We start from the raw sequence: 13,326 nt of genomic DNA, 5'->3' as shown, positions 1-13,326 counted from the left end.
AAATTTGTAATAAGGACAGAACACATTCAGTGGAAAATGTCTCTATTTCCATTTAAACATTGCTAATTAGAAATGCTCAGTTTTTCATTTCCAGATGTTCATTTCAGAAGGAAACCAACTGAGACGAAGGTACACAGATCGTTCAGGATAGTAACACGCACTGACATTTGATAACTCACAACTGTTTAGCATAATTTGCAGGTTGACTTTCTTGAGTTCTCTCTAACGTTTATACTATATTTGCATTGTAGTTTATAGACACCAGTGAAATGTCATACAATAATAATTTTTACAAATTAATATAGTGAATTTGTCTCAAGAAAACAGTTTCAACTTGGGGGAATTATTACAGGCTGGTTATGTTAAAATCTAGTGATCTGCCGGTTACAGTAAATCAAAACATTTTCACAATACAACAATTTTAACAAACAGATTCAAAAACTAAAACTACAATTGAATTTCATGAGCTCAACAGAGATATACAATATGATCAAGTTCAGTGTTGTTTGATGGTATGTACATGTGAGACTCCTGGTTCCATCATGTGTGAAAGTTAGTAGGAAAAATACAAACAGACAATAACTAAAACTCGTCTAATGAAAAGATCCAGCTCACTCTGTTTAGATGAATAAAAATTTAATGGCTTTTTACTTTTTGCTCATTTCAACGTCATATGTCAGGTTATTCAACACTGTTGCCATACCCTCTCCAAAAAGCACTTTGTATAATTTGGTGAAAAGTTACTATGTTGCATAACACTGTACCTAACGCTGAATCAGAAGCATCATGTCATATGAGTTTTTTTCTGTATTTCTGAACCTGAGTGTGACTTGATTCCCAAACAATTCCAAATTCGTTCTGTGGGCCCTGCGGGGTCTCCACTTTGATGATATCACGGTATAAAGTCTTCTGTCTGTTTCTAGCTTTGGGACAGAGGCGGTCGCTGTGAAAAAGCCTGCAGGCCCAAACTGTGAAACACAAAAGACATCTCACTGAAAGTAAAACTACGAAGTTGAGGTTAATCTATTGCACGGGACACATCATACCTAATGCGACCCTGGCAGCTGAGGCATCATAGTTTATCCAGAACGACACCCAGGATAGGATGGTGATGAGGATGGAGGGCATGTACGTCTGCAGGATGAAGTATCCAATGTTTCTCTTCAGCTTAAAGCTCAGAGACAGTCGTGGGTAGGCACCTGCAGGAAGCAGTAAAGAAGAAAAGGATTGTCTAGCACTTTGTTTTGGTTCCTACTGCGATGGCCTCATGAACTGGTTTCATCACCAGGAAACAAGAAATCGCGGTTCAAATCGCATATCGTCATATCCCAATGCAGAGCAAAGTTTTAAAACATCCGTTTACACACACACACACACACACACACACACACAGAGTGTTAAAGCAAGAGTTTGACACTTTCGGGAAATTTGCTTATTGGCTTTCTTGTCGACAGTCAGACGACAAGACTGATAGCATGCTCCCCCCTGTACGATAAATATGAAGCTACATCTAACAGCCGATTACACACAAACACAATCTTCTGCCAAAGTTAGAACACTTTCACATATTTCACACGAAACATTTCTGTATTTACATTTTCTCTTTTCAATGTGATGTCACGTGTACTTCTGTTCACCAACTTTCAGGGACTTTTGAATTAAAATCTGTTGACAGCTGTTGGGTTGTTTGGCTATTTCAATCAAATATGATCAAATCACACCCACACAGTCCTGATGAAGCAGATTAGCTGGGTTTTTTGAGCGTTAATCTCTTTATAAATAATACCTAAACATGTTTTATTTTTATTATTATTGTTATGAAGAAATATACATGATTTTAGGTTATCTAGCTAGTTTAAAGGCCTGAAATTGAACATGAACACTGGTGTCTGATGTAAAACATACATTACTTAGCATGTGGACAGCATTATTGCGATCTCACCTGTGGAAAAGACCACGTTTCTGGAAACCAGCTTATAGTCGACAATGGAGAACTGAGGGAGCTCGATGCGCCTCACCCCCGTCACAGCGGTGTCTCCTCCTTTCCAATAGAACTCAATGTCATCTGTTGTATAACCATCTGCAAACAGGGAGAGAGGAAACCAGTGATTCTTATGAGTTGAAAAGCACTAAAAAGTGCAGCCGTCTCATTTTGTTGGAGGGCTAAAATTAATATTGTATTTTTATTTGCTTAAGTGAAATCTGGAGGCCTAATAGCTATAGTTGATTTACGGTAAGTCCTGTAAATCACACAGACTCGGCTGGCTGTAAGTGCTGATTGCATGAGATGTAAATCTTCGAGGAGATGTGTGTCACTATAGGCAGACAGACTTATACCACATGCATGGAATCTATAACTTAATAGTTTTATGGCAGACAGTCAAACAAGTCATCAAGAGCGATGACGTTGGACTCATTACTGTGCTCTACTATGGAAATCACTGTCTGGTTGAAATCTTTCTAAATAGACACAGTAGCTCTAACTGGAGAGGGTGAGGCAAGCAATACAACAGCTTAATAAATCGAAAGCAATTCAGCAGTTTGTGCAGTTTCTGTTTCCATGAGATGAGAAGTGTGAGAGCTTTTTTTTTAAATGAAAATCAGAGTGGTGTTCATATTTTTAAGGGATGAAAAAGTGTTTTCTTAAAGAGTTAAGATGAGGGCTTCAACTTACAACTCTCAATTTCCAGAGTGCAGTTCTGTTCATCCAGTGGGTATCTCCTCAGATCCATCATGCAGGCTGCAGTCGTCGTGATTCTGAATCAAAACAAAAGCAAAACAGAAGCACATATTACTTTTTTTACATGGCGTTGTTCATTAATGAAAATGCATTATCAAAGCATAATGTCAAGAAGAAGTAGATACAATAGAAAATGTATAAAGATGTGTTCCCTTACAGTACAGTGTACAAGATAAGATAAAACTAGTTTTGAATAGACCAAATGATTACAGCAAGAAACAAACATAATATTCATTATTATTTGGTTAAAACTGACTCCAGGTTAGTTCCTGCTGATGGCACTTTCAGTGCTGCATTGTTATATTGAGAATCTAAATAGAGACGCACTGTATTCGCAAGTTGTGAGAATTGCAGCTTAAATGGCTTTAACAAAACAAATAAAACATCTAGCCAATTCATGCATCTTAGATAGACTGGAAAGCTGTGTGATAACATAGGAGTCAAGAGTAAATGCAACCAAAGAGCATAAGCGATGGATTGCTAGCCAATCGTTAAAACCACCACAGGAGGGGGTGTGAGATGTTAAAAATGTGTAAATACATCCGTTTCTCCAGGATGCACAGTGTATGTAATCTTTACTGCTCTTAATTAGGTCACTGGACTGTGTGAAGGCAGAGGAAAATCAAGACTGATGTAATTGGATTTCCTATCTGGCTAATGGAGATGCATATACAGTATGTGTTAAGAATTTATAAAAGGGTATCCTATCTTTTTCATTCTTTAAATAGGCTTTTAGCAGCTATCAGTGCTTAAATCTGTCTTGTCAAGTTGTTTTCTTGCATAATTCTCTACTGGAATGGGAATTAATGCAGTTTAGATTAGTGTTATACGGTATATTATCATATAATACTCGTAATTCAAATAAAAATTAACCTTGGCCGTGGCTAGCATGAATTTCCACAGCATTACCCCATCAGTACAACAACAGAGTCATGTTAAACACACTACTTAATTATCATACATTTGGTTGTACGTGTGTATCTGTCCGTAGCTAATCTCGCATACTACTGGACCCATCAGCCTAATATTTTTTGAGCACATTTATGACTGTATGCTCAAGGACCTCTCATGGTCGCATTGCTTGATAAATTTTGAAAACCCTATTTTATTGACTGCTCTGTTTTATACCGTCATTGACTGCTGACTCCTCACTCCTTTCACTGGCCTTTAGGTAAGTACATTAGTTACATTAGTTAAATTACGTTAGGTACATAGGTATAGAAGGTAGAAGGTTTATTTGTCACTTTACAAAGTGAAGTGTAAAGTGAAATTAAGTTTCTAACTCCCTTCTGCTACGTAGCAGACAATATACAGTGATACAAAAGCAATCATTATATGGTTAACAGAAATAAACTATATTCAGTGCTGAGGATGAATTAGAATTTAAGAGTCCGATAGCTGGTCTGCAGTCTGGTTTTGCATCAAAAGAGAAACTTGTACGTATATCTCTTCCCAGAAGGCAGCAGGGTGAACAGGCTGTGGCTGGCTGGGTACTGTCCATTAGTATCCTTTTGGCGCTGAGTAGGCACCTCACCTCACCGATATCACTGATGTTCGGGAGATGGGTACCAATGATCTTCTGAGCAGTTTTAATCACCCGCTGCAGAGTGAGTTATGTAAGTTAATTTACATATGTAAGTCAAAATAAGCCAGTGTAGACTTTTGGTTTCACAAGGGACACAAACAGGGGTCTGCTGGGTGAAAGTCCAATGTTGGTTTGACACACCCATCCCATGGATGTACTACAGTTTTTGTCATTCGTTTTGGTACATTTCTCGAATCATCCTACACATTTGCAAAACAGTAAGTGCATTTCTCGAAACAGAACAAACAGCAATACACAGTTGTTTACCTGCAAATGCCCGTAACTTGCTCAAAATCCTTATTCTCCTTAGGACTGACTTATGCAATGAACTTATGCCTAGATGTTTTGGGGGGTAAGACCATTCAACAGAGAACCGGTATAATATATTGTGTTCAACATGACATAGGCAATTGATAATGTAGGAAACAGCAGACACTGTACATAATCATTTTCATCATGTGTCAAAGCATTTGCAATTTGTTCAAAAATAATAAGAAATTGCTTTTTATGATGTGCACAAGTGACGAGACAACGTGGGGGTTGAACAGTAGAATTTCAATTCTGATCTGAGAACTGTCCTAAAGTGACTTAAAAAAACTGTATTATAGCCCAACATCACTCAATGAAAAAGGAAATGGACATTACACTGAATTTATCAAGACAATGGGTAAACATGGAGGAGGTTTTGATTTTGCATTAACAGGGGGCAGTTAATGTAGTGAGGTAAATAAAGGTCCCAGCCATTAAATGAGAATCCATGGTAATGACTGTCCTCACCTGAGGCCGTAGAGAACAGTGCCGTCTGGGTGTAGTCGAATCATACGGTTCTTAACAGTGACGCCGTGAACAAAGGACTTCTTGTCATTGAGAAAGTAAGTGTCTGGGACCCAGAGCTGATCTGCTACTCTGTTGTCCAGTGTCAGGTTGAGAGGGATTCCTGCATAGGCCAGTCTCTTATCTCTCCAATACTGCTGGAAGTACATAGTCAACGTGTAGTCCTGTGGAGAGTGCAACGACAGTTATACTCAACAATAAAGAGGACTCAGAGAAATGCAATAATACTTTTTGGCAGATCCAGTATAAATAAAGTCATTTTTGTTTCAGACATTTGCAATTTCTTCAGACCAGTGTTGCCGACATTGTTCAAACTGAAGCCAGACTTTCTTACAAGGTTATCAGTTTCAACACTGAATGTCTGCAGCCCAGAGCTCGGGATGGATTTTTTTTTGCAACAAAGGTGATATTTATAGAATTGTCAAACAGCTCTGATTCTCATCAGTCTGCCCTGGGTGGCCATATTTCAAGACCTGTCGCAACGAGAAACCCTCAGCTGTTCTGTGCACAAAACTGGCACTAGCCCTCGGACTATAGATTTCCATTACTGCAGGCACAGCATCAACGCTAGGTTTCAGCTTAGTGACTGACCACTTTTACCAACATGCCAACACTGCATATCTCAGATAGATAGATAGATAGATAGATTTCATGAAGTATTACCAGCCATACATGCAAATGACACATGAGACTATTTCAAATATTTATTGGGAGTTCATTCGCATCTAGCTTGAAAAAGTGGATCCATCAAAACACAAAAGCTTTTCCAGGCCTTTAATGGAGCTCTTTACTAGCTCACTTGGCATTGTTCTGCTGACTAATGTTCTCTTAAATAAATAAGCAGGTCTCAAGAAATAAACAAAATCTTGGCCCGTGCTGAAAATGCCTACATTTCAATCCTCAGGTGCACTAACATATTGGTCAGATAGTGTTCAGAAATGATTTCCATTGGATATAAAAATCAATACCAGCATTTATTTTTTTCACACTGAGCTTATTATTTTGACAAAATAAAGAAATGCATTATTTTTTTGTGACCACAGTGGTTTACATTTTTATGTGTGTGTATGAGTGTAGTTATTCAAGAACATAATAATATATGGATTATAAATGTACACACAGTTACATTCACATAGTAACAAGGAATGACAAAAGAGAAATGGTGTGCATAACACAAAAAAACAATATATATTTCTTTTTGTTTTTCTTTTATTATTTCAACACACAAAGCAAAGGGGCAGCTGCATCGTGCTTGGCTGACAAAGTGTAGGCTTGTGTTGTGTTTGGGAAGAATTACATTAAGTGATTTGACTGACAGTATAATATAATATTGATTCATATGAATAATTCAGTGTGTATGTACATCCAGAAGATGTATTTATTCTCTTGCCTCTAGTTAATGAAACTGTGTGGGCTTTCATCCGTTTAATGTCTTTTTTGTTATATTTAGAGTATTTTGTACATTTGAATAGAGTTAATTTAAAAAAATGATGATAATTGTGATCACATTTTTCCTGAATCTACATCTGAAAACAAGGCCATAGACATTTTTTGAAGTTGTCAGAGTAGGTGTAGGGTCTGTAGTAGTTAATGTAATAATACAATATGTTTCCAGAAAATCCCTGGCTTGAGGCTGGGCTGTTTTATTTTTTGAGTCTCTTTAGAGATGCCCAATTCTCTCTCACCCTCTGTGAACAGAAGATGCCCTCATTATGCTCTCTCCCACACGCAGCCGAGGTGTGGGCTGGGTGAATCAGCTTTACACAACAGCTCTTACACTACAGCGATGACGCCCATCTACCAACCCTCTCACTCAACGTCTGGACTGCAACTATTTTAGTCTATTTTAGATCTTAAGATCCCACCTCAGCAGTTGTCCTTGACTGCCTTAAACATGGCTTTAGCATCTCAGAAACAAAGATATACTGGTCCCAGCCCCCTGTCTAACCTGCGGGGTACCACAGATAGGGCTGTACATAACAATTATTTTTCAAGTCGATTAATCTCACGACTAATTTTGTGTATTTTAAAGGGAAAAAAGTTGCCTGTTGTGATAATAACAATAACAGACATTAATCAGGCTACTTTACTTAAAACTTTAAATGTTTCTGACATGGATTAATTTCAATATTGAGTAATGCAGTATGATAATCAAATGTATTTCTGCATCAGTGTAGGGCAAAGAAAACAACTGAAACAATTCACAGACTGTACAGTTATTGTTGTCTATACTGTTAGATTCAGCTGTTTTCTCGCTCATTCGAGGTAGTTAAAGAAACAGAAAATATGAAACGGCCAAACGTTAGATACACATGCGGTGTAACGTTACATTACCATGACAGCAGCGGGGCAGAAATTACTTTTAACATGAAGGCGATAAAGAAATACTTAGAAAATACATTATTAATTTACATTTTAACAGACTACATGTCCTCGTGCTGATAACGTGCCGTCCTTGTGTAATGGTGCTGCCGTCAGTGCTCTTGGATACTTTCGCTTCACATGTTCATGCTGCTTCACATATTCGTGGAAAGCAGTTGGGCCACAGTGAAGCTCACGGGGCGAGCACCACGTTGTTGAGTGTCTGTCTAAAATACTCCCAAACTCCCAAACAGTCGGAAGGCATTGTCTTGTAGATGGAGCTTGTCCGGGGGAATCCAATGCATTCTCAGGAATCCCACTAACACCTGATACAGCGACACTTAGACGCACATATTAAGGGTCGACCTATTTACGTTATCGATTATGTCGACTATGTCGACGAATCGCCCCAGCCCTGACCACAGAGCTCCATACCAGGGCGAGGCACAGATGAATTTTAGTCTGTGTGCAGGTAGAGATTCTCTGGCAGCCACACATGAGGTCAGTGTCCAGTGAAAGGTGTTGGCTGCTTAAAAAGTCACTCAAGTGCTGGATTATGTCATACACTAATTCTTAAAATTTGTGATAATATTTGCAACATGTTTTGTGAGCGAAAATAGCTCATCACCATCATCAGACCTGGCTTTCCATAAAGCTGCAAATCTAAAATCAAGTTTCCCTTATACAACATTTTACTACTGTTTAAATTGTTTTTGGATTGTTTTAGATAAAGGCTTTTACACTCTTTGTTCACATGCTCTGTAAAGCTCTTTGTCACTCTGATTGTTTCTACTGACGACATGTGTGGCTTTGCATAGGTTAGGCCTACACCTTGAAAAGGTTTGGTTGCTTCAACACCACAACAGAATCAACACTGAATGCAATTGAGTCAAATTTAAATCAGGAAATCAGATCTCCTACAGTAAATACACTACAAGAATATTCCCACTAAATGATATCATATTGTCACGTCCTCTGTCCCTGCCACTTCAGCCTAGCCGGGACACTCTCTCTCTCTGTCTGTCAGTTTTGTGCTTTATTGCAGGAGTGGGATCCGGTGTGCAGGAGCTTGGCAGCACCTGCTCATCATAATCAGCCTCTTCTGCTTTATATACTGTGCTTCCACTCCACCATGCTGCCAGATCGTAGATTCAACTACACCGTTAGTCTTGTTCCAGCACTGATAACGTTGTTCAGTATTTTTGAGCCTTGGTTAATGCGTCTCTTTCTGCCTGCACTCATTCCTGGTCCGACTCCTGCCTCCTTCCCACTCCCGCACAACCCGAACCTGCACTGGATCCTAATAACTCTCCCTGGCTCAAGTCCCTGCCTCAGCTCTCCCAAAACTAAGAGACTCTTAAATACTTAAGGGTGGTGATGGCGCAATGGATAAGACTATCCCTTTGGTGTGAGAGACCTGGGTTTAATCCCCCACTGTGACCCACCCACCATTGTGTCCCTGAGCATGACACTTAACCCCTAGTTGCTCCAGTGCTCCGTGCAACCTCTGACATGTATAGCAACTTTAAGTCGCTTTGGATAAAAGCATCAGATAAATGTACTACTTAGTTTGGCAATAAACTCTTTTGCATCTGTTCCTCGTCTCAGTCTCTGTGTCCTGCAGTTGGGTTTACACCACTAGCGTGCTAACATACAGTACAGCAGAACTAGAAATATCAGCCAATACGAGCTTATGGCAGATTTATTGGTACTGGTTACTGTATGTTGGCTGACAAGCAAGAATGTTCTTAGTTTACATAGAGAGACTCATGTGAAGCAACTGACCACTAACAGCAAATGGTTACACAGTAATCAGATTTGATTTGCCAAATTCCCAAATACATACAATTTTTGTTAAATCAACATAATCAAAATATATAACACATAAGGCGGAGACTGGGTGGCGGAGGGAGGTGTGCTAGCAAACAGGGTTGGCATAAGTATATCAGCAGAGTCACAGTGAAAAATGTCTGGTTAAATTGGCCGTGCGGCATACACCTGCATGAATATGTTCCTATCCGGCTGGTAGCCGGATAGCTGGTGAATGAGCCAGTGATTGTGAAGCATGGATGAAACTGCATCAGCTAACGCAAACGTGACCTTAGTGCACTGCTTGAACTAATGATGCCTTCCATTTTACATTTGAAATCAGAAATTCCAAGTTCCCAGTCAGAAATTTCAACTTAAGTTGGATTTCCAAATTGGAAAGTCGGGAGAACCTCACAAACCCCAACCTCAAAATCCAAGATGGCTGCTCTGAGCATCACCATAGTGAAAGCTGTAGTAATGTTCTGCTTATTGCACTTCTGTCTTTATTTGTGTCGCATTAAATCAGTTGTACACAGTCCCGTCCAACTTCTATCTGCCGACATGTTGCTACGGTTTTTCTATGCACAATATACAGTGTAATGCGTTGTTATCAACTAGTATTGCTAGCAATGGCTGGAGGCGTCCATTTTGGTTTTCCAACTTAAGTCTGTTGTTGTATTGGAACTCAAGTGTGACGTCATTTCCAGCTCCACCATCCGACTTCTGAGGTAAATGGAATGCAGCATTATGCTATGGTTCATTTATGATATCAAATTGCTTCTGCTTTGCAACTGAACTGAACACCAACACAATACGTTCATATGTTCAACGATTCCATTAAAAGCCGTTAATCATAATATTTAATTATGTCCCAGCACTATTGAAAATTAACTTTCAGTGCAGACCATCTAGAGAATCTGAGTGTAATATTCAATCATGTGACAATTACATTACCAATAGTCACATCTGATAACCAAAAGCTTTTAAAGAACATCCCAAGGAGGATTTCAAAATGTTAACTACCAACATTTAGAAAACGCATGTAGTGCCTAACATGTAGTTTAGGCAACCTAAAGGGGGGTGGTGTTTTGTCAGATATGTAGACCACAAGAGACAGAAAGAGGTTTGCTCTCAGCACCAGTGAGTAAATGAGGCCCAGTGGGAGGATGAGACTGTCGTGTCATCTTCGGCTCGGATAGCGCAGAGTCTCGTACTCAGACATGGTTACTGTGTGCCAGTCAAACATCATCTGCGTCAACTTAACACCAGGATATCTGCTGGGAATACAGGAATAGCACTCAGAGATGCTTGCCCCGTGCAAGAGGGGGGCTTTTCATCACTCTGTAAGACAGCTAAGTGTTCCCAGTAGAATTCAGAAGTCTGCTATATATGTTTTACAAACCATGCGTTTAATCATTTCAGTCTCTGCATCCTCCCACACAACATATCACAAAGCCTTTAATTAAATGATTTCATTCCTTTGACCACCTTATAACAGTGTAAGTTCTAGTATACCATGACAGCAAAATACAAGTGAGCTATTTTTGTGGGGTGGAGGGATGGGTGCCCGAGATGATTGAGAGGTTCAATCAGAATCTATAGAACCATCATTGGTTCTGTGACAAACACTGGATCTTAGACGAGCTGAAAGTCTTCCAATATTCATTCTTGAGATGAATTAGGCGTATCATTTTAGTATTAGTAAACTCATTCCACCACAACAATCCCAGAAGACAGCAATCTGATACAGAATGAAAAATTGACCAAAATAAGACATGAACCTCAAACAAAGATGTGTCTTGTAGCTAGACACTCGGCACTTTGGTTTTACTGGGAACTAGTCGCAACAACAGCAATGACAGTCTTAATCATAATTTTGTATTAAGAGTAATACATAATGAAGCTGTACCATACATTAACCAGTACGGTAAGTATTTATGGTTCGTGTTTAGATCCAATATAAGCCTGAAGTCATGATTGCTCATCATAATATATCTTTCCAACATATCAATAATTGAGGAAACTAAAAACGCAGCACAACTAAAGCCAAGGCAAGACCAAATCCACAAAAGCTTACCCTTTTCTAAAACCCAGGGTCCTCAGGGTTCAAGTCTACGATTTTGGTGAAAAATCAGTATCCCATCCAGTATTTTCACAAGTTCATATGTACACAACAAAGCTTATTAAAACTTTTTGTACCAATTATTATAAATTATAAATTATTGTACCAATCTGTCCCACTGGTTACTGATGATGATGATTTGGCTGCAGTGATCAGGTCCAGGCATAAAGACAAGATGGAGCAAATTATGACAATAGTCCAAGGACTACTTAAAGCTGCATTGTTTAATTTCATTTATATTATTCATTTACTTGTCCATTTGCATACAGTAGAGTATGAACACACATTGACAAACCTTTTAAAGCTCTGTTTCGCTAATCACCATCTATTGGGGGAAATACCTCTCTCTTTTGCTGCAATGCTAATACTATGTTCACCAGCTAACATTAGTTGCTAACTTTTTTACTTGCTAACTTTTGGTGTTGTGCTGGCAGTGTAGATTGAGTTTTTTTTAGGTAAACAAAACAATTAAGTTGCAGGATGTAATACCAAACTAAGCTAAAAAGCTCTACAGAGCTGGGGGAAACTGTGGTCAGGTGTGTAGGTTCTTCACCCCTTTCACATTACACAAACTCATTGGATCAATTATTAAATTAAAAAGATTGATTAGTGCAACTTTAAAGTGTGATTTTAAATTCAAAGATGACAGAGTGTGTTGTTTGTTCTGTTGCTTTACATAAGGAGTTTGTGAAACCACCTACACTAATAAAGCAATCATATATGGTGTGCAAAGCTTTTTCAAATTCAATGTAAAATGGCTGATGAGTAAAACGTTTCTCATGCCCTAAATCATAGGGGAATTGTAAGCCAGTTGGGGGGTCATCTTAGCTTACTTAGGGCACTCACATTGTGCCGCTAAATGCAACTGATTGCATAAATTAAATAGTACTTCAGCCACAATTACTTTCACCTGAAAAAGGTGTATCAACTCAATAAAGTACTTGAAGTTCCATTTTTATTATAAGCACCTTGTTAGTGTTACGAGTTGCTGCACAGAGGGTTTATATTCCTGTAGGGTCACATCCCACTATTGTGTAACACTGAATTCAGCATTGTTCCAGCACAGTAGAAAACTCAGCATGTTGTATATAGGGACTACGCTAGTGTTTCTGGCTGAGTTGTCCTTACCTTGTGAGTGGCTGAAGCCTGAGGCTTTTTGGTATGTTATGTGTGACTTATTAACTAAGCCATTCAATATAAATCTGGGAGAACATCTGTAGTATGGGTTTTTTAAGGGTAATGCTTCCTCCAGGCAGAAGGTGGATAATGTTAAAGTGTCAAAATGGATGGGTGTTTTAGCACATAATGGATTCGTCTTCCAACTGAATAAATGTGTAACAACACTGCTAGGAGGATCTGCTTTACATCTTAAGGTGCTTTATGCGTGTGGACAGGTGTTTCTTTACAGAGTGTAGGAACTCTGGTGGGTCACATCTGAAGGACAGATCACTAATGAACACACAAATATTGCATTTTGTTCCTATACTGCACTTGGAACAAAGACGTCTTTGACGATTGAGTTAGAGTTTTAAAAATAACAACAGAATGGAAAAAGACAGAGCGCATTCTTAATTTCCAAGCTAAAAATAAAGCAGTGGAGAGAGTAAAGTCAGAAATATATTCATAATCTCATTTCCTAGACAACAAGTTCTGGAGCTTGCCCACACAGGCTATAATGAGCCAATACCTTGTGTGGCTCTGGCTGTGTGAAAGCACACTGGCAACACCTTTTATGATCTCTGCTTCTCTGAGGGAAGGTCCACTTTGGTCTGAACAAGGACTGTGACTGAGCAGTCATCCAAGTCGGGCTGCAATTAACGATTATTTTCATTGTCAATTAATCTGTCAGCTGTCGATTAATCGATTAGTTGTTCG

At 38.9% G+C, this 13,326-nt stretch overlaps 1 protein-coding gene across 1 annotated transcript in view; it reads right to left on the bottom strand.

Annotated features, from left to right (window-relative positions):
- The window catches only part of gabrb3 (gamma-aminobutyric acid type A receptor subunit beta3), a 36,658-nt gene that overhangs the window by 12,739 nt on the left and 10,593 nt on the right, over positions 1 to 13,326 (bottom strand). The window contains exons 4-7 of the mRNA XM_038716648.1: positions 5,103 to 5,323; positions 2,675 to 2,757; positions 1,943 to 2,080; positions 1,047 to 1,199 (exon numbers count right to left, since the gene is read on the bottom strand). Coding sequence (XP_038572576.1) covers positions 1,047 to 1,199; positions 1,943 to 2,080; positions 2,675 to 2,757; positions 5,103 to 5,323 — 595 coding nt within the window. The remainder of the gene's footprint in view (positions 1 to 1,046; positions 1,200 to 1,942; positions 2,081 to 2,674; positions 2,758 to 5,102; positions 5,324 to 13,326) is intronic.

Source organism: Micropterus salmoides, unplaced genomic scaffold, assembly GCF_014851395.1.
Source record: "Micropterus salmoides isolate LMB-PRFRI ecotype aquatic unplaced genomic scaffold, ASM1485139v1 Ms_hic_scaffold_13, whole genome shotgun sequence".
NCBI classification, from domain to species: domain Eukaryota; kingdom Metazoa; phylum Chordata; class Actinopteri; order Centrarchiformes; family Centrarchidae; genus Micropterus; species Micropterus salmoides.
This window is presented reverse-complemented; position numbering and strand designations above follow the sequence as displayed.